General features: G+C 44.3%; 1 protein-coding gene across 1 annotated transcript in view; it reads right to left on the bottom strand.

Moving 5' to 3' along the window:
* Nucleotides 1-1,566: 1,566 nt before the first annotated feature.
* Nucleotides 1,567-22,882, bottom strand: part of drd4b (dopamine receptor D4b) — a 29,029-nt gene continuing 7,713 nt past the window's right edge. The window contains exons 2-4 of the mRNA XM_041793328.1: nucleotides 19,789-19,901; nucleotides 14,196-14,791; nucleotides 1,567-1,769 (exon numbers count right to left, since the gene is read on the bottom strand). Coding sequence (XP_041649262.1) covers nucleotides 1,567-1,769; nucleotides 14,196-14,791; nucleotides 19,789-19,901 — 912 coding nt within the window. The remainder of the gene's footprint in view (nucleotides 1,770-14,195; nucleotides 14,792-19,788; nucleotides 19,902-22,882) is intronic.

The raw sequence follows: 22,882 nt of genomic DNA, 5'->3' as shown, positions 1-22,882 counted from the left end.
AAACTATAAGTCAGTCCTAACCTCCGGCTCTAAGTCGGGTGTAAGGTTACGCCCAGGTGTATGACCTGCTGGTGCACTCCTCCCCTGGAGAACAGCACAGCTACAACGGGCTAATGTGATTGGTCCATCCTCTAACTGTTTCCTATTGGTCGGTTCATCAGAAGAAATATGTTTACAAAGCGCACAGACAGTTTGAAACGTGCACACAGTGTCAGTTTGAGGAGAACGGTTTGAGCTGAAGATCAGAGAGGCAGACGTTTAGAGCACGAACAGAACACCTGAGAACCAGGAGGCAGTTCAGAGACAAAGACTGAAGAACAGTCTGAGACCAGAATCACTGAGTCCTGGGTGCGTTTGAAAAGTCCATCTTGCTTAGGAAGGTTCCCAACTGAGTGAAATGACCCGGAAGTATCTAAGTGTCGGCCATGATAAGGACTGTTGGAATTCTCCAAATGGTAAGGAAAGGAGCTTCATTGTTTCCTTTATTATCTCCTTTAGCCTAGGAAACACTGGACCATCCTTTACCAAACCACAACACTGACTATATACCTGAGTGGTTAAAATGGACGTCAGCATGACAGCTGATGTGTTCCTCAGCTGTCATGGCCGACACCCACCCAGTTTGAAACAGCTGTTAGAGTGAGGGGACGTCTCTTTGACACGTCCTGACTCTGTAGAGTCTGGTTTAAATGTTTTTGCTCCATTCATCTGTTCAGCTACGTTGGACATGGTTCAGTTTTATTCCTCTCAGAGCCTTCAGGCTTTGTTTCAGTCCGACAGACGGAGCCCAGAGAGAGGCTGTTTAGTTTCTGGTCCATCGGAGAGCTGGTTGTGTTGATCTGCAGTAATCCTCCAGGAGCGTCCATCCACACCGTGACGCCAAAATGAAAGAAATCTCCTGCTTGTGTGGTCGCTCCGTCTGCAGCAGAAAAGACGTCCACGTCGCTGCAGAGACGACCTGTCGGAAACCCGGAACTTTCCTTTAAGTTTCCACATCTCCTTTGTCAGCGTCCATTCAGCAGGACGGGGTCTGTCAGCAGGACGGGGTCTGTCAGCAGGACGGGGTCTGTCAGCAGGACGGGGTCTGTCAGCAGGACGGGGTCTGTCAGCAGGACGGGGGTCTGTTCAGCAGGACGGGGTCTGTCAGCAGGACGGGGTCTGTCAGCAGGACGGGGTCTGTTCAGCAGGACGGGGTCTGTCAGCAGGACGGGGTCTGTCAGCAGGACGGGGTCTGTTCAGCAGGACGGGGTCTGTCAGCAGGACGGGGTCTGTTCAGCAGGACGGGGTCTGTTCAGCAGGACGGGTTCTGTCAGCAGGACGGGGTCTGTCAGCAGGACGGGGTCTGTCAGCAGGACGGGGGCTGTTCAGCAGGACGGGGTCTGTCAGCAGGACGGGGGCTGTTCAGCAGGACGGGGTCTGTCAGCAGGACGGGGTCTGTCAGCAGGACGGGGTCTGTTCAGCAGGACGGGGTCTGTTCAGCAGGACGGGGTCTGTTCAGCAGGACGGGGTCTGTTCAGCAGGACGGGGTCTGTTCAGCAGGACGGGGTCTGTTCAGCAGGACCAGGGTCAGCAGCAGCTGCGGAAACACTTCCTGAAGAACTTCTTGAACTCGGTGTTGAAGATGGTGTAGATGATGGGGTTGAGGGCGCTGTTGACGTAGCCCAGCCAGGTGACGGTGCTCATCAGACCGTGGGGGATTTCACAGGTCAGACACATGGCTCTCGTCGTGTGAACCACGAAGAAGGGCGTCCAGCAGAACAGGAAGCAACCTGCAGGAAACAGGAAGAGAGGCATCATTATAAGTCAGTGGTTTTCAAATGGGTGGCAATAGTGAGCCTAGAGGTAAGTCCACCATCCATCAGAACTCCAGCTGTAAAAACCTCAGTCATGTGGCTCACAGACTAGTTTATAGTGAGGACATGGACATGGTGAAAGAAAGACGCTGATATAAGTCATGGAAAAAGAGGGTTTTGACAACTCTATCCAGGTCACGATCCCAGACCGTTGAGGTCCTCACTCATCATCCTGCCTGCTGAAAACCAAACTCCTGCCTTCAAAGGTTTTTATCTTAACAGCCCTCTCTCTCCATAATCAGTACAGCTCTTCCTCCATCCCTGATGTCTCATTAACTCTTATTTTTCCCTGTTTTTATGTCAAACATTTCATGGTGAGCTGACGTCTAGAAGGTTCAGGAGCAGACGGGGTTCATTAAAGACGGAGCTGAGGAGCACCACATCATTTTAATCAGATGTCTCTGCTCCAGGGTTCAGGAGCGTTTAGGTTTTTGGACTTTTCTACCTTTTTATTCTCAACATTTGATAAAACAAACTGAAGGAGAGCTTTGTGACGCTGCTGCGATTTAAAGATCTGGATGTAGAAACATGATTTACAGCCGTCCTCTGATCCCAGCAGGAGCCTGCTCACATTTCCTGATCTCTCCGTGTGAGCTGGAATCATAACTCTCTCTAATAAGCCAGTTCCCTTCATCAGCGACGAGGACGAGACAATCAGACCCAGGCCGTTGTCTCCGGTGCCGTTTCACCTCTCCAATAAAAAAATTATCTCTATGTTAACGGGCTGATGGATGGAGGCATGTCTCTCTACAGGAAGTCAGAAAACTCTGAATGATGAGCATCAGATTTACTGAGAGGAGACGCCGTCAACACGACTGAGGTCTGATAGACCAGATACTGGAGTCTGATAGACCAGATACTAAAGGTCTGATAGACCAGATACTGGAGTCTGATAGACCAGATACTAGAGTCTGATAGACCACATACTAGAGTCTGATAGACCACATACTAGAGTCTGATAGACCAGATACTAAAGGTCTGATAGACCAGATACTGGAGTCTGATAGACCAGATACTGGAGTCTGATAGACCAGATACTAGAGTCTGATAGACCAGATACTAAAGGTTTGATAGACCAGATACTAAAGGTCTGATAGACCAGATACTGGAGTCTGATAGATCAGATACTGGAGTCTGATAGACCAGATACTAGAGTCTGATAGACCAGATACTAAAGGTTTGATAGACCAGATACTAGAGTCTGATAGACCAGATACTAAAGGTCTGATAGACCAGATACTAGAGTCTGATAGACCACATACTAGAGTCTGATAGACCAGATACTAAAGGTCTGATAGACCAGATACTGGAGTCTGATAGACCAGATACTGGAGCCTGATAGACCAGATACTAGAGTCTGATAGACCAGATACTAAAGGTCTGATAGACCAGATACTAAAGGTTTGATAGACCACATACTAGAGTCTGATAGACCAGATACTAAAGGTCTGATAGACCAGATACTGGAGTCTGATAGACCAGATACTAAAGGTCTGATAGACCAGATACTGGAGTCTGATAGACCAGATACTGGAGTCTGATAGACCAGATACTGGAGTCTGATAGACCAGATACTAGAGTCTGATAGACCAGATACTAGAGTCTGATAGACCACATACTAGAGTCTGATAGACCAGATACTAAAGGTCTGATAGACCACATACTAGAGTCTGATAGACCAGATACTAAAGGTCTGATAGACCAGATACTGGAGTCTGATAGACCAGATACTGGAGTCTGATAGACCAGATACTGGAGTCTGATAGACCACATACTGGAGTCTGATAGACCAGATACTGGAGTCTGATAGACCAGATACTAGAGTCTGATAGACCAGATACTAAAGGTCTGATAGACCAGATACTAGAGTCTGATAGACCAGATACTAGAGTCTGATAGACCACATACTAGAGTCTGATAGACCAGATACTAAAGGTTTGATAGACCAGATACTAGAGTCTGATAGATCAGATACTAAAGGTCTGATAGACCAGATACTGGAGTCTGATAGACCAGATACTAAAGGTTTGATAGACCACATACTAGAGTCTGATAGACCAGATACTAAAGGTCTGATAGACCAGATACTAAAGGTTTGATAGACCACATACTAGAGTCTGATAGACCAGATACTAAAGGTCTGATAGACCAGATACTAAAGGTTTGATAGACCACATACTAGAGTCTGATAGACCAGATACTAAAGGTCTGATAGACCAGATACTAAAGGTCTGATAGACCAGATACTAAAGGTTTGATAGACCACATACTAGAGTCTGATAGACCAGATACTAAAGGTCTGATAGACCAGATACTGGAGTCTGATAGACCAGATACTGGAATCTGATAGACCAGATACTGGAGTCTGATAGACCAGATACTAGAGTCTGATAGACCACATACTAGAGTCTGATAGACCAGATACTAAAGGTCTGATAGACCACATACTAGAGTCTGATAGACCAGATACTAAAGGTCTGATAGACCAGATACTGGAGTCTGATAGACCAGATACTGGAGTCTGATAGACCAGATACTGGAGTCTGATAGACCACATACTGGAGTCTGATAGACCAGATACTAGAGTCTGATAGATCAGATACTAAAGGTCTGATAGACCAGATACTAAAGGTTTGATAGACCACATACTAGAGTCTGATAGACCAGATACTAAAGGTCTGATAGACCAGATACTGGAGTCTGATAGACCAGATACTGGAGTCTGATAGACCAGATACTGGAGTCTGATAGACCAGATACTAGAGTCTGATAGACCACATACTAGAGTCTGATAGACCAGATACTAAAGGTCTGATAGACCACATACTAGAGTCTGATAGACCAGATACTAAAGGTCTGATAGACCAGATACTGGAGTCTGATAGACCAGATACTGGAGTCTGATAGACCAGATACTGGAGTCTGATAGACCACATACTGGAGTCTGATAGACCAGATACTGGAGTCTGATAGACCAGATACTAGAGTCTGATAGACCACATACTAGAGTCTGATAGACCAGATACTAAAGGTTTGATAGACCAGATACTGGAGTCTGATAGACCAGATACTAGAGTCTGATAGATCAGATACTAAAGGTCTGATAGACCAGATACTAAAGGTTTGATAGACCACATACTAGAGTCTGATAGACCAGATACTAAAGGTCTGATAGACCAGATACTGGAGTCTGATAGACCAGATACTGGAGTCTGATAGACCAGATACTGGAGTCTGATAGACCAGATACTAGAGTCTGATAGACCACATACTAGAGTCTGATAGACCAGATACTAAAGGTCTGATAGACCACATACTAGAGTCTGATAGACCAGATACTAAAGGTCTGATAGACCAGATACTGGAGTCTGATAGACCAGATACTGGAGTCTGATAGACCAGATACTGGAGTCTGATAGACCACATACTGGAGTCTGATAGACCAGATACTGGAGTCTGATAGACCAGATACTAGAGTCTGATAGACCACATACTAGAGTCTGATAGACCAGATACTAAAGGTTTGATAGACCAGATACTGGAGTCTGATAGACCAGATACTGGAGTCTGATAGACCAGACACTGGAGTCTGATAGACATACTGGAGTCTGATAGACCAGATACTGGAGTCTGATAGACCAGATACTAGAGTCTGATAGACCACATACTAGAGTCTGATAGACCAGATACTAAAGGTTTGATAGACCAGATACTGGAGTCTGATAGACCAGATACTGGAGTCTGATAGACCAGATACTGGAGTCTGATAGACCAGATACTGGAGTCTGATAGACCAGATACTGGAGTCTGATAGACCAGATACAACAGTCTGATAGACCACATACTAGAGTCTGATAGACCTGATACTAAAGGTTTGATAGACCAGATACTGGAGTCTGATAGACCAGATACTGGAGTCTGATAGACCAGATACTGGAGTCTGATAGACCAGATACTGGAGTCTGATAGACCAGATACTGGAGTCTGATAGACCACATACTAGAGTCTGATAGACCACATACTAGAGTCTGATAGACCAGATACTAAAGGTTTGATAGACCAGATACTAAAGGTCTGATAGACCAGATACTGGAGTCTGATAGACCAGATACTGGAGTCTGATAGACCACATACTAGAGTCTGATAGACCAGATACTAGAGTCTGATAGACCACATACTAGAGTCTGATAGACCAGATACTGGAGTCTGATAGACCAGATACTAAAGGTTTGATAGACCAGATACTAGAGTCTAATAGACCAGAAACTAGGGGTTTGATAGACCAGATACTAGAGTCTGATAGACCAGATACTAAAGGTTTGATAGACCACATACTAGAGTCTGATAGACCAGATACTAAAGGTTTGATAGACCAGATACTAGAGTCTGATAGACCAGATACTGGAGTCTGATAGACCAGATACTGGAGTCTGATAGACCACATACTAGAGTCTGATAGACCAGATACTAGAGTCTGATAGACCACATACTAGAGTCTGATAGACCAGATACTGGAGTCTGATAGACCAGATACTAAAGGTTTGATAGACCAGATACTAGAGTCTAATAGACCAGAAACTAGGGGTTTGATAGACCAGATACTAGAGTCTAATAGACCAGATACTAAAGGTTTGATAGACCACATACTAGAGTCTGATAGACCAGATACTAAAGGTCTGATAGACCAGATACTTAAGACTGATAGACCAGATACTAAAGTCTGATAGACCAGATACTAAAGGTCTGATAGACCAGATACTTAAGACTGATAGACCAGATACTAAAGGTCTGATAGACCAGATACTTAAGACTGATAGACCAGATACTAAAGGTCTGATAGACCAGATACTTAAGACTGATAGACCAGATACTAAAGGTCTGATAGACCAGATACTTAAGACTGATAGACCAGATACTAAAGTCTGATAGACCAGATACTAAAGATCTGATAGACCAGATACTAAAGGTCTGATAGACCAGATTCTAAAGGTCTGATAGACCAGATACTTAAGACTGATAGACCAGATACTAAAGTCTGATAGACCAGATACCTGGCCAGCTCCTCACCAACTATAGCCTATTGGAGAAAAGCCCACAACAACCCCAGCTTCACCAACATCCCATCCTTGCCTCTGAAAACTATTGGCTTTTTATCAAACATGAGGCACATATGGTTGTAGATGCTACTGTAGCAGCTGTAGTAGACGCTACTGTAGCAGCTGTAGATGCTACTGTAGCAGCTGTAGTAGACGCTACTGTAGCAGCTGTAGACGCTACTGTAGCAGCTGGAGACGCTACTGTAGCAGCTGTAGATGCTACTTTAGCAGCTGTAGTAGACGCTACTGTAGCAGCTGTAGATGCTAGTGTTGCAGTTGTAGTAGATGCTACTGTAGCAGCTGTAGACGCTACTGTAGCAGCTGTATTAGATGCTACTGTAGCAGCTGTAGAAGCTACTGTAGCAGCTGTAGTAGACGTTACTGTAGCAACTGTAGATGCTACTGTAGCAGCTGGAGGCGCTACTGTAGCAGCTGTATTAGATGCTACTGTAGCAGCTGGAGGCGCTACTGTAGCAGCTGTATTAGATGCTACTGTAGCAGCTGGAGGCGCTACTGTAGCAGTTGTATTAGATGCTACTGTAGCAGCTGTAGACGCTACTGTAGCAGCTGTATAAGATGCTACTGTAGCAGTTGTAGATGCTACCGTAGCAGCTGTAGTAGACGCTACTGTAGCTGCTGGAGACGCTACTGTAGCAGCTGTATTACATGCTACTGTAGCAGCTGTAGACGCTACTGCAGCAGCTGTAGATGCTACTGTAGCAGCTGGAGACGCTACTGTAGCAGCTGTATTAGATGCTACTGTAGCAGCTGTATTAGATGCTACTGTAGCAGCTGTAGTAGCTACTGTAGCAGCTGTAGTAGATGCTACTGTAGCAGCTGTAGACGCTACTGTAGCAGCTGGAGAAGCTACTGTAGCAGCTGTATTAGATGCTACTGTAGCAGCTGTATTAGATGCTACTGTAGCAGCTGTAGTAGCTACTGTAGCAGCTGTAGTAGATGCTACTGTAGCAGCTGTAGACGCTACTGTAGCAGCTGGAGGTGCTACTGTAGCAGCTGTAGTAGATACTACTGTAGCAGCTGTAGACGCTACTGTAGCATCTGTAGACGCTACTGTAGCAGCTGTATTAGATGCTACTGTAGCAGCTGTAGTAGCTAATGTAGCAGCTGTAGTAGATGCTACTGTAGCAGCTGTAGACGCTACTGTAGCAGCTGGAGGCGCTACTGTAGCAGCTGTATTAGATGCTACTGTAGCAGCTGTAGACGCTACTGTAGCAGCTGTATTAGATGCTACTGTAGCAGCTGTAGACGCTACTGTAGCAGCTGTATTAGATGCTATTGTAGCAGCTGTAGTAGCTACTGTAGAAGCTGTAGTAGATGCTTCTGTAGCAGCTGGAGGTGCTACTGTAGCAGCTGTATAAGTTACTACTGTAGCAGCTGTAGACACTACTGTAGCAGCTGTAGACGCTACTGTAGCAGCTGTAGACGCTACTGTAGCAGCTGTATTAGATGCTACTGTAGCAGCTGTAGTAGCTACTGTAGCAGCTGTAGTAGATGCTACTGTAGCAGCTGTAGACGCTACTGTAGCAGCTGGAGGCGCTACTGTAGCAGCTGTATTAGATGCTACTGTAGCAGCTGTAGTAGCTACTGTAGCAGCTGTAGTAGATGCTACTGTAGCAGCTGTAGACGCTACTGTAGCAGCTGGAGGCGCTACTGTAGCAGCTGTATTAAATGCTACTGTAGCAGCTGTAGACGCTACTGTAGCAGCTGTATTAGATGCTACTGTAGCAGCTGTAGACGCTACTGTAGCAGCTGTATTAGATGCTATTGTAGCAGCTGTAGTAGCTACTGTAGAAGCTGTAGTAGATGCTTCTGTAGCAGCTGGAGGTGCTACTGTAGCAGCTGTATTAGATACTACTGTAGCAGCTGTAGACGCTACTGTAGCAGCTGTAGACGCTACTGTAGCAGCTGTATTAGATGCTACTGTAGCAGCTGTAGTAGCTACTGTAGCAGCTGTAGTAGATGCTACCGTAGCAGCTGTAGACGCTACTGTAGCAGCTGGAGGCGCTACTGTAGCAGCTGTATTAGATACTACTGTAGCAGCTGTAGACGCTACTGTAGCAGCTGTATTAGATGCTATTGTAGCAGCTGTAGTAGCTACTGTAGAAGCTGTAGTAGATGCTTCTGTAGCAGCTGTAGTAGATGCTACTTTAGCTGCTGTAGTAGATGTTACTGTAGCAGCTGTAGTAAATGCTACTGTAGAAGCTGTAGTAGACGCTACTGTAGCAGCTGTAGTAGACGCTACTGTAGCAGCTGTATTAGATGCTACTGTAGCAGCTGTAGTAGCTACTGTAGCAGCTGGAGACGCTACTGTAGCAGCTGTAGTAGACGCTCCTGTAGTAGCTGTATTAGATGCTACCTTAGCAGCTGTAGTAGCTACTGTAGCAGCTGTAGTAGATGCTACTGTAGCAGCTGTAGACGCTACTGTAGCAGCTGGAGGCGCTACTGTAGCAGCTGTATTAGATACTACTGTAGCAGCTGTAGACGCTACTGTAGCAGCTCTAGACGCTACTGTAGCAGCTGTAGACGCTACTGTAGCAGCTGTAGTAGATGCTACTGTAGCAGCTGTAGACGCTACTGTAACAGCTGTATTAGATGCAATTGTAGCAGCTGTAGTAGCTACTGTAGCAGCTGTAGTAGATGCTACTGTAGCAGCTGTAGTAGATGCTACTGTAGCAGCTGTAGTGGACGCTACTGTTGCAGCTGTAGTAGACGCTATTGTTGCAACTGTAGTAGATGCTATTGTAGCAACTGTAGTAGATGCTACTGTAGCAGCTGTAGTAGATACTACTGTAGCAGCCGTATTAGATGCTACTGTAGCAGCTGAAGTAGATGCTACTATAGCAGCTATAGGAGACGCTAATGTAACAGTTGTATTAGATGCTACTGTAGCAGCTGTAGACGCTACTGCAGCAGCTGGAGAAGCTACTGTAGCAGCTGTATTAGATGATATTGTAGCAGCTGTAGTAGCTACTGTAGCAGCTGTAGTGGATGCTACTGTAGCAGCTGTAGTGGATGCTACTGTAGCAGCTGTAGTAGATGCTACTGTTGCAGCTGAAGTAGATGCTCCTGTAGCAGCTGTAGTAGATGCTACTGTAGCAGCTGTAGTAAATGCTACTGTAGAAGCTGTAGTAGACGCTACTGTAGCAGCTGTCGTAGATGCTACTGTAGCAGCTGTAGTAGATGCTACTGTAGCAGCCGTATTAGATGCTACTGTAGCAGCTGTAGTAGATGCTACTGTAGCAGCTATAGGAGACGCTAATGTAACAGCTGTATTAGATGCTACTGTAGCAGCTGTAGTAGATGCTACTGTAGCAGCTATAGGAGACGCTAATGTAACAGCTGTATAAGATGCTACTGTAGCAGCTGTAGTGGATGCTACTGTAGAAGCTGTAGTAGATGCTTCTGTAGCAGCTGTAGTGGATGCTACTGTAGCAGCTGTAGTAGATGCTACTGTGGCAGCTGAAGTAGATGCTCCTGTAGCAGCTGTAGTAGATGCTACTTTAGCAGCTGTAGTAGATGTTACTGTAGCAGCTGTAGTAAATGCTACAGTAGAAGTTGTAGTAGACGCTACTGTAGCAGCTGTCGTAGATGCTACTGTAGCAGCTGTAGTAGACGCTACTGTAGCAGCTGTCGTAGATGCTACTGTAGCAGCTGTAGTAGATGCTACTGTAGCTGCTGTAGTAGATGTTCCTGTAGCTGCTGTAGTAGATGCTACTGTAGCAGCTGTAGTAGATGCTACTGTAGCAGCTGTAGTAGATGCAACTGTAGCTGCTGTAGTAGATGTTCTTGTAGCAGCTGTAGTAGACGCTACTGTAGCAGCTGTAGTAGATGCTACTGTAGCAGCTGTAGTAGATGCAACTGTAGCTGCTGTAGTAGATGCTCCTGTAGCAGCTGTAGTAGACGCTCCTGTAGCAGTTGTCGTAGATGCTCCTGTAGACGCTACTGTAGCAGCTGTCGTAGATGCTACTGTAGCAGCTGTCGTAGATGCTACTGTAGCAGCTGTAGTAGATGCTACTGTAGCTGCTGTAGTAGATGTTCCTGTAGCTGCTGTAGTAGATGCTACTGTAGCAGCTGTAGTAGATGCTACTGTAGCAGCTGTAGTGGATGCTACTGTAGCAGCTGTAGTGGATGCTACTGTAGCAGCTGTTGTAGATGCTACTGTTGCAGCTGAAGTAGATGCTCCTGTAGCAGCTGTAGTAGATGCTACTGTAGCAGCTGTAGTAAATGCTACTGTAGCAGCCGTATTAGATGCTACTGTAGCAGCTGTAGTAGATGCTACTGTAGCAGCTATAGGAGACGCTAATGTAACAGCTGTATTAGATGCTACTGTAGCAGCTGTAGTAGATGCTACTGTAGCAGCTATAGGAGACGCTAATGTAACAGCTGTATTAGATGCTGTAGTAGCTGTTGTAGTGGATGCTACTGTAGAAGCTGTAGTAGATGCTTCTGTAGCAGCTGTAGTGGATGCTACTGTAGCAGCTGTAGTAGATGCTACTGTGGCAGCTGAAGTAGATGCTCCTGTAGCAGCTGTAGTAGATGCTACTTTAGCAGCTGTAGTAGATGTTACTGTAGCAGCTGTAGTAAATGCTACAGTAGAAGTTGTAGTAGACGCTACTGTAGCAGCTGTCGTAGATGCTACTGTAGCAGCTGTAGTAGACGCTACTGTAGCAGCTGTCGTAGATGCTACTGTAGCAGCTGTAGTAGATGCTACTGTAGCTGCTGTAGTAGATGTTCCTGTAGCTGCTGTAGTAGATGCTACTGTAGCAGCTGTAGTAGATGCTACTGTAGCAGCTGTAGTAGATGCAACTGTAGCTGCTGTAGTAGATGTTCTTGTAGCAGCTGGAGTAGACGCTACTGTAGCAGCTGTCGTAGACGCTCCTGTAGCAGTTGTCGTAGATGCTCCTGTAGACGCTACTGTAGCAGCTGTCGTAGATGCTACTGTAGCAGCTGTAGTAGATGCTACTGTAGCAGCTGTCGTAGACGCTACTGTAGCAGCTGTCGTAGACGCTACTGTAGCACCTGTCGTAGATGCTACTGTAGCAGCTGTCGTAGACGCTACTGTAGCAGCTGTCGTAGACGCTACTGTAGCAGCTGTCGTAGACGCTACTGTAGCAGCTGTAGTAGACGCTACTGTAGCAGCTGTCGTAGACGCTACTGTAGCAGCTGTCGTAGATGCTACTGTAGCAGCTGTCGTAGATGCTACTGTAGCAGCTGTAGTAGACGCTACTGTAGCAGCTGTCGTAGATGCTACTGTAGCAGCTGTAGTAGACGCTACTGTAGCAGCTGTCGTAGATGCTACTGTAGCAGCTGTAGTAGACGCTACTGTAGCAGCTGTCGTAGATGCTACTGTAGCAGCTGTAGTAGACGCTACTGTAGCAGCTGTCGTAGATGCTACTGTAGCAGCTGTAGTAGACGCTACTGTAGCAGCTGTAGTAGACGCTACTGTAGCAGCTGTCGTAGATGCTACTGTAGCAGCTGTCGTAGATGCTACTGTAGCAGCTGTAGTAGATGCTACTGTAGCAGCTGTAGTAGATGCAACTGTAGCTGCTGTAGTAGACGCTCCTGTAGCAGTTGTCGTAGATGCTACTGTAGCAGTTGTCGTAGACGCTACTGTAGCAGCTGTCGTAGATGCTACTGTAGCAGCTGTAGTAGATGCAACTGTAGCTGCTGTAGTAGACACTCCTGTAGCAGTTGTCGTAGATGCTCCTGTAGACGCTACTGTAGCAGCTGTCGTAGATGCTACTGTAGCAGTTGTCGTAGATGCTACTGTAGCAGCTGTAGTAGATGCTACTGTAGCTGCTGCTGTAGCATGGCTGTGTAACGTCTGTCTGACCTTCTCTCTGTATAATGTGATTCTTCATTATGCGGCTGCAGGCATTCTGCAGGAAAACTCTTTCTGGAAGTAAAAACTTGATCCTGCCCGCTCTGGTTCTCTGCTCCGATGTCTGTTTTCTGATTGGACGTTGCTCTCAGGTCCTTCATCCACCTCTGGATCTACTTCTCCAGGAGTAATTATGTTTGATTGTCTGTCAGCTAAAGATGGCCAAAGATCAGCTGATCACTGATTGTTTTATTCACGCCAATGCTGGAGGATGCTGATTGATCCAACTGGTCCAATGAATCAGAGTAGGAGTTAATCAGCTCCTCCCGTTGTGACAGTAACAACATGTGCTGAATAATAATTGGATTGAGAGCTTTAAACCCACGCCGTGCTGCTTGTTGAGAGACGGCCGGTCAAAGGTGACGCTTTTATCCCGACACTCAGAGCGACCTGCAGGAGCGTCAGCGGCCTCACACCCTCCTGATCTACATAACACAGAGCCATGACACAGCAGAGGAGGAACCGCTCTGACCAACATTCAGGTCTGTTTATCTCCACCTGAACCCTCCTGCTCTGTCACACGTGAAGGAGGAAGTCAAGTTTAGTGTCAGATGCTGCAGAGACCAGAATGTCAGCGAAGTTTGTTTATAATTAGTTTTCTAAAGCCATTTGATTAATTGGCACCACACACCAATTATTTAGAGCTGCAGGGCTGCTATCAAACAGACGGCTCATTAGCATACTGAACATTTCAGCTCTGAGAGTCAGCGCCTTCAGTCTGCAGCAATTTAAACCTGCTGCTGTGAACAAAGACCCTTTAAAACATGAGACTACCACTTCGGACATTTTTGTCCTTAATGGCTTTAAAGGGAAGTAAATTAAAGTCATGCCTGAAGGTTATACTGAAGAACAAGAAAGGAAAATCAAATGCAAGCCGAACAAAAAGAATTATAAGCGGGAAGGTGAAACTGAAGCAGGAAAACTAGAGTTCATTTAAGCAGCAACTCTGACTTTAGTCCTCGCTCTATCCTTTCCATTCAAATGTTTCATCCTGTCCATAAAAAGTCCTGACTTTTTAATCTTCACATTTTAGTCTTCACTTTTATGTTCTCTGAATCTGAACATTCTCTAACTGGCCAAACTGTAGACGTAATATCAGTGTAAAACACTCATGGGAATTCACTATCAATACTCCCATTGATTTAAAAACCTCTGATGATAATACTGACATGAGTCTGGTCTCCATCAGGGAAAAATTAGAATGAACACTGATCAGACAAAGCAGGAATCACCGAGCATGCTGGGAAAATTCATGTCAAAGCAGGAAACTTGAGGATGGAGAGGATGAACTGTGAACTTTGGAGGAAGTTTCGGCTGTAGATCTGGCTTTTTAAGAACACTCACCCACTACGACAGGTAGTACCCTCATGGCCTTCCTCTCCCGGTTGTTGATCTTGGCGCTCTTCTTCCTGCTCAGCTGTTCGCTGAGCGTCAGCGTGGGGACCGAGTTCTCCCGGTACTGTCGAGGGTATGGGATCTCCTGCTGCATGTCGTCGTCCGTGTCGTCCAGCCGACACTGGGCCAGGTCCCTCTCGATGATCCGGGGCAGCGGCATCGGCAGGGGCCCGGGGATGGTGCCGGCCAGCGGGGGTAGGGCCGCGGCGATGGCGGCGTGCTGCAGTTTCCTGCAGGCCTCGATGCTGCTGCGCAGTTTGAGTCTTCGAGCCTCCTCCCAGCGCTGCAGGCCCCGGAAGACCCCCACATAGAGGAAGACCATGATGGGACAGGGGATGAAGAAGGAGCAGACGGAGGAGTAGACCACGTAGTTGTTGTCCTCCAGTTTACACTCCGAGGGATCGCGGTCGGGCACGTTGTTGATGCCGAAGACGACGGGAGAGGCCACGGCGAGGGCCAACAGCCAGGTCGCTGCCAGGAGGATGAGCTGACGGTGATCCACGTGTTTACGGTTGTAGTTTAGAGGAATGGACACGGCGATGAACCTGCAGGATAGAACAAAGGTCAAAGGGTCAAAGGTCAGTGTCTACAGGATAGCGCACAGGAGGGTCAAAGGTCAGCGTCTGCAGGATAGAACAAAGGTCAAAGGGTCAAAGGTCAGTGTCTACAGGATAGCGCACAGGAGGGTCAAAGGTCAGCGTCTGCAGGATAGAACACAGGTCAAAGGGCCAAAGGTCAGTGTCTACAGGATAGCGCACAGGAGGGTCAAAGGTCAGCGTCTGCAGGATAGAACACAGGTCAAAGGGCCAAAGGTCAGTGTCTACAGGATAGCGCACAGGAGGGTCAAAGGTCAGCGTCTGCAGGAAAGCAGACATGAGGGTCAAAGGTCAGTGTATGCAGGATAACACACAGGAGGGTCAAAGGTCAGCATCTGCAGGATAGCTGACAGGAGGGTCAAAGGTCAGTGATATCAAGGAGAGGAACACCTGGGTCTGAAGCTACACCTCCTAGTTTTACAGACTCTCACTGACATGAACAGGAAGTCTGAACTCAGCAGCGCCATCTACTGAGGAGAAATGAAGGCAGCAGTCTGGTTCTGCAGACTGGAACCGTGGTGCTGTTAGATACTGATCATATGTGGATTATACTGCAGTTACTGATGAGTAGAAAGAGAGATGGAGATACAGACAGACCACTGTTTTCATTTCAGTCCTCAGATGAAAGCCCCTTTGAGTTTCAGTCACGTTTAACACACAGTGTGTAAAATTCCACCAGCAGGGGGCTCTCCATCTCCTCTGTTTACTTCCTGTTTTGAACTGAGGACTTTGGTCAATAAAACGTCACATCATACAGCGTGTTCACTTAAAAAGGAAACCTCCGTTTGGTCTTCATCCGTACATTTCTCAGACTGATACATGCACAGAAAAGGAACTTCCAGCTACTGCTGGAGGTGGTCCTAGGATAAACACTCCAACTTCTGATGCACTTAAATCAAGATCAGACCTGATCAGAAGTATAAAAAATGGGTTTAATTTGGGGGATTTAACCCTTTAAATGCTAATGTAAGTGATAAACCCTGATGCATGTAATGCCAAAACACAAAAATGAAAAATTTTCATGTACTTCATGCAAATCAGAATTCGTTCGTTTATGACCCATAACCATCGCGTACGACCTGAGTGCTCACACTGTGCGACTGAAGTCGGGACGGACTTTGACAGAAGCCCGCAGAGTTTCCTTTTTAAAAAGTCTCACACACTCAGGGTGAAGAGTCTCCAGTCATATTCTCACTCTCTCTCACACACTAACAGCATCACCTCTGTGTCCGCTGCAGGTCTACGGATAGGAATATTTCCTGCTCGTTTATTTCCTTTATCATAACAGGGGTGCATCAGAAAGTGATTCCAGCGGTTGTCATGGTAATTTAGGACGTTGTCTGACCATTTACACAGGAAAACAATCCCCCCACGGTTGTTTATTCTGCTCGCATTTCTGCTCTCACTGTTAAGTGTCAGGAGTCGTACGACCAAAATATCAAACATGCCAAAAATCCTCCTGACCAGTCAGGAGCAGGTCATCAGGTCATAGTCAGGCTGTGGTTGGCCTTCGTACCCCCTGTACACAGTGCGACGAACGGCGCCTGATCTGACTAAAAGTCGGTCCAACTTCAGAGTGACTCATGTGGAAAGTCACACAGTGTACACCCGGCTGAAAACTAACAAAAATAGATCTGTGATGACTAAAACTAGACTGAGACTAACAAAAATAGATCTGTGACGACTAAAACTAGACTAACAAAAATAGATCTGTGATGACTAAAACTAGACTAACAAAAATAGATCTGTGACGACTAAAACTAGACTAACAAAAATAGATCTGTGACAACTAAAACTAGACTAACAAAAATAGATCTGTGATGACTAAAACTAGACTAACAAAAATAGATCTGTGATGACTAAAACTAGACTAACAAAAATAGATCTGTGATGACTAAAACTAGACTAACAAAAATAGATCTGTGACTACTAAAACTAGACTAACAAAAATAGATCAGTGATGACTAAAACTAGACTAACAAAAATAGATCTGTGATGACTAAAACTAGACTAACAAAAATAGATCTGTGATGACTAAAACTAGACTAACAAAAATAGATCTGTGATGACTAAAACTAGACTAACAAAAATAGATCTGTGATGACTAAAACTAGACTAACAAAAATAGATCTGTGACGACTAAAACTAGACTAACAAAAATAGATCTGTGATGACTAAAACTAGACTAACAAAAATAGATCTGTGATGACTAAAACTAGACTAACAAAAATAGATCTGTGATGACTAAAACTAGACTAACAAAAATAGATCTGTGATGACTAAAACTAGACTAACAAAAATAGATCTGTGACGACTAAAACTAGACTAACAAAAATAGATCAGTGACGACTAAAACTAGACTAACAAAAATAGATCTGTGACGACTTAAACTAGACTAACAAAAATAGATCTGTGACGACTAAAACTAGACTAACAAAAATAGATCTGTGATGACTAAAACTAGACTAACAAAAATAGATCTGTGATGACTAAAACTAGACTAACAAAAATAGATCTGTGACGACTAAAACTAGACTAACAAAAATAGATCAGTGATGACTAAAACTAGACTAACAAAAATAGATCTGTGATGACTAAAACTAGACTGACAAAAATAGATCTGTGATGACTAAAACTAGACTAACAAAAATAGATCTGTGACAACTAAAACTAGACTAACAAAAATAGATCTGTGATGACTAAAACTAGACTAACAAAAATAGATCTGTGATGACTAAAACTAGACTAACAAAAATAGATCTGTGATGACTAAAACTAGACTAACAAAAATAGATCTGTGACGACTAAAACTAGACTAACAAAAATAGATCAGTGATGACTAAAACTAGACTAACAAAAATAGATCTGTGATGACTAAAACTAGACTAACAAAAATAGATCTGTGATGACTAAAACTAGACTAACAAAAATAGATCTGTGATGACTAAAACTAGACTAACAAAAATAGATCTGTGATGACTAAAACTAGACTAACAAAAATAGATCTGTGACGACTAAAACTAGACTAACAAAAATAGATCTGTGACGACTAAAACTAGACTAACAAAAATAGATCTGTGACGACTAAAACTAGACTAACAAAAATAGATCTGTGATGACTAAAACTAGACTAACAAAAATAGATCTGTGATGACTAAAACTAGACTAACAAAAATAGATCTGTGATGACTAAAACTAGACTAACAAAAATAGATCTGTGATGACTAAAACTAGACTAACAAAAATAGATCTGTGATGACTAAAACTAGACTAACAAAAATAGATCTGTGACGACTAAAACTAGACTAACAAAAATAGATCTGTGATGACTAAAACTAGACTAACAAAAATAGATCTGTGATGACTAAAACTAGACTAACAAAAATAGATCTGTGACGACTAAAACTAGACTAACAAAAATAGATCTGTGATGACTAAAACTAGACTAACAAAAATAGATCTGTGACGACTAAAACTAGACTAACAAAAATAGATCTGTGATGACTAAAACTAGACTAACAAAAATAGATCTGTGACGACTAAAACTAGACTAACAAAAATAGATCTGTGATGACTAAAACTAGACTAAAATGTAATGTAGTTTTTGTCAGACATTCTAAATCTGTGATATTTCTCCACTGTTGGTAAATCTGTCAAAACCAACACTGTATTTATTCTTCCTCTCAGCTGTAGAAAGCAGGGACCCCAGGTTTGGCAGAGAACACACTACCATGATTTAGCACCAGATTTAGGCAAGAGAATAAATACTTGGACTAAAAGTAAAGACTAAAATGTGACGACTTTTATGGACTAAAACTAGACTAAAACTAAAAAGGGTAGAAATGACTAAAATGTGACTCAAACTAAAATAAATTTCATTTAAAGACTAAAACTAAAATTAAAATTAGCTCCTATGGAAACCCTGTAGAAATCAGGGAGTTTCCCCTCCTGACAAATATGGACAAATGTCTGACATTGGACAAATATAAATGTGAATGAATGAGTCCAGAATGAAAGCCTGATGTCATAAAGTCATGTTTTTACAGTTAATCACTGAGCTTTAATGGGTTTAATGGGACACTTTTGGTCCCCAGTAGCCTGAGTGGTACAAAAAGTCTACAGAGATGATTACTGACCTGCAAGTGGGTCTGATAGTAAAAATCTATTTCAAAGACAACTTCTCTGTCTGTTAGCATTAACACAGTCAAAGTGATAATTACAAGGAAAAAAAGCAAAAAGTGACCAAAAAAGCGACCAAATGGCAGGAAGTAGATTTTTATCACTGATCTGATGGGACCTTTGCATCCTCTACCATCTACCTGATAAAAATACACATGTAAATATACATGGATCACATGTGTGTTTTATATGCTAGCTTTTAGATGGACACCAGTAACCAGTACACACCAGGGCGGCCCTGGTGTAAATGACCACTGTTGCTGTGTTTAGTTGATTTTCAGCGGCATTCACCTCCCTGAAGTCGTCCCAGCCATGCTACTTCCTGTCTGCTCCTGCTGTTCCTGTTTGGATGCAGCTGTTCTGATTCCATCGACTGACAATGGAAACTCTGAGTGTGAAAAATGCAGCGGTGCCTCTCGAGGGAAGCTGTAGCTCTCCTGGAGCTCCTCTCACCATGACAGCTAGCCTCGCTGATGTTAGTCAGCAGAAAGACAGAATGATGGCGAGCTAGGCTGCAGCTGATTGGCACTTGTACCAACCAATCAGTGTTGAGGAATGACTGACGTCTGCAGGAACAGCCTTGGTAAAGTGCCGCAGACATCCATAGAGCATTGGTTTGGTTAAATCCTGCATGGGGGCTCTTCAAAACCAGAACAGGAACTGGGACACAGAGCTTTAAAGGGGACGTCCTGGTCAGGTCAGGTGGTCCTCTTCATGAGGGAATGGGTCCCTCGTGTATAATAAAGGCTACAAAAACAGCTCATTACCTGTCCACGCTGATGGCACACAGGTTGAATATGGAGGCCGTACACAGCATCACGTCCATGGTCATCAGGCCGTCACACATCAGCATGTTCAGGGACCAAACCCCGCCCTGAAACTGCACAGACAAAGAAAGAGCACAAACACGGTCATTAGCTGTCCCAGATCTCACCGTCAGTAATCCTCTTTAGTTTTCAGCCTGGCAAACATTCCTCCACACAACCTCTGACTTCTGACTTCCGTTATCCGACGCAAGCACGTGGACCGTCCTGGGCCCAGGTAACTGGATCACACACGGTGATCCCCCCCAGAGGGGAATCCTCCGACCCTGTGACGTATTCAGAGCGACAGACGAGGGTGCAGCTGGCTGTAACACCAGATTAGACCTTCTGCAGACGGGACGCTGATGGAGCACAGCGCTCTGAACCACAGTGGCTCATTTCATCCTGACGTAGAGAGATAAAGCAGATCTGAGCTTTCACTCATCTCTCCTGGTCAGACAGCCGTGTGAGGCCGTCTACACTTCTCTGATTACACTGATACAGTCTATCCTGTTATTCTAGCAGTGGTAAAGCGAATACAAAGCCTGTTTTCATGATATGGAGCAGCAGAGAAACAGCGGTGATGTCTGAGTGATCAGAGAGCGAGCCTGAGATTTTCTGAGAATCAACAACATTAATGTTCCTCCTCATGGTTCCTTAGTTTTTGTGCATAATCCTCAAATTAAATACATAAATAAATAAATGACGTATTATTTCAGATCATCAGAATAATATTAACATCAGACAAAAATAACCTGACTAAACACTAAAGTCATTACTGCCAGAAACCCTGAACTAGAACCTGTCTGACAGTGAAGGAGGCTACAAGATCTCCAACACATCATGGAACCATCCAAAGAACAGATGAGGAACAAAGTCTCTGACATCTGTCAGTCTGAGAGGGTTACAGAGACATTTCTAAGCATTTGGGGCTCTGAGAGCCATTACCCACAAATGGAGAAAACTGTGAACAGTGGTGAACCTTCTCAGGAGTGGCCGGCCTACCAACATGACTCCAAGAGAACATGGATGACTCATCCAGGAGGTCCCAGAAGAACCCAGAACAACATCTAAAGCCCTGCAAGGCCTCACAGACTCAGTTAAGGTCAGAGGTCATGATTCGACAACCAGAAAGAGACTGGGCAACAATGGCATCATGGGAGAGTTCAGAGGCCAAAACCACTGCTGAGCAAGAACACAAAGGCTCGTCTCACATTAGACTAAAAACATCCTGATGATCCCAAAGACTTCTGGGAAAATATTCTGAGGACTGACCAGACAGAAGAGGAACTTTCTGGAAGGTGTGCGTCCCGTTCCATCAGGAGTCAAACTAACACAGAAGAACATCAGACCAACAGTCAGACATGGTGGTGGCAGTGTGATGGTCTGGACCAGGACCTGGACCAATAGAACCATGAGTTCTGCTCTCTAGTAGAAAATCCTGAAGGAGAATGTCTGGCCATCAGTTCATGACCTCAAGATCCAGATTCTGGAGCAGGACCATGATCCCAAACACACCAGCAAGTCCACCTCTGAATGGACTAAAGACTAAATGAAGGTTCTGGAGTGGTCTAGTCCAGTGGTTCTCAACCTTGGGGTCGGGACCCCCGTTTGGGTTGCAAGACACTGAGAGGGGGTCCCTAGATGCCCTAAAAAACTAAGACTATTTTTTAAAATTACACTGTTGCCACTTTTTACCAATTTTGTCACATTTTTTACTCCTTTCATCATTTTTTACCACCAATTTTAACACATTTTTACCATTTAACACCTATTTTTGTCCATTTTAAAACTCTTTCCAACACTTTTTTCTGCCAGTTTTTGCCACTTCAGCTTAATGTTGTCTCTGTTGACCCATTAATGCCACTATTAACCCCTTTTTTTTTTTTACCACTTTTTAAACCCAATTTTTTCCATTTTAACCACATTTCACCATTTGATATGCCCAATTTTGCTAATTTATCCAATTTCTGCCAATATCTGCCTATTTTTCTTTCTCAGTTGACCCATTTTTGCCAATTTAAAGCAATGTCAGCCACATTTTAACTCCTTTTTACCACTATTTATGCCCATTTTTGCCACATTATCCCATTTTTGCCTGTTTTTGCCATGTTTATCTAATTTTTGCCACTTCTAACCCATTCCTGCTACTTTTCAAATCCAATTTCATCACTTCTTCCAAAATTTTTGCCATTATTAACCCATTGTAGCAATTTTTACACCATTTTAATTATTTTTTTTTAACAAAGGGGATCTGCATTTTTAAGATTACTACACAAATGATTAACAAAAGATTGTTTCTTTGATAAGAGTGGTTATTTTTTCAGGCTGAATATAAGACATGGTTATCACAGCTTAACTTCACAGTGGACCATGGCTTTGCTGACCTCCATGGACCCCCAGTTTGGCTGGGCACCAGAAAGCTCTCCCATTTATCCCCCTTATGGACGGCCTTATCTGCACATGACTATTCTGAATTGTGCATGTCTGTGTTGAACCACCTTCAGGTCCAGTGAGGGTCCCCGGTCTCTGGCACCTTTATTTTGGGGGTCATGGGCTGAAAAGGTTGAGAACCACAGGACTAGTCAGTCTGGACTTAGATCTGACTGAGATGCTGTGGTGTGACCTTGAACAGGCTGCTCATGCTGGAAAACCCTCCAATGTGGCTGAATTACAACTATTATGTAGAGAAGAATGGGACAACATTCCTCCACAGTGACAAGAAAGACTCACTGACAGTTATCATAAATGTCTGCTGCAGTTGTTGCTTCAAGGATGGAACCAGCAGGTATATCAGGGTAGGTTTGGATGGAGTTACCCTTAATTAATGAAACCATCATTTAAACTCTGACTTTAGTGTTTACTCAGGTTATCTCTGTCTGATGATCAGAAACATTTAAATGTGACAAATATGAAAAATAAGACATAGGTAGGGAGCTTTTTCCCAGCTCTGTAGATGTCGTCATCACTGGTGTGTATCAGATGTGAGATGTGTATTCTGAGAGTAGATAGCTGTGGTTTAATTCTCCTCCCTGCCCTCGTATGGTTAGAGTTTTCT

This window comes from Cheilinus undulatus, linkage group 1 (genome assembly GCF_018320785.1).
Source record: "Cheilinus undulatus linkage group 1, ASM1832078v1, whole genome shotgun sequence".
NCBI classification, from domain to species: Eukaryota; Metazoa; Chordata; class Actinopteri; order Labriformes; family Labridae; genus Cheilinus; species Cheilinus undulatus.
The sequence above is the reverse complement of the archived record's forward strand: the minus strand, read 5'-3'. Positions and strand labels throughout refer to the sequence as shown.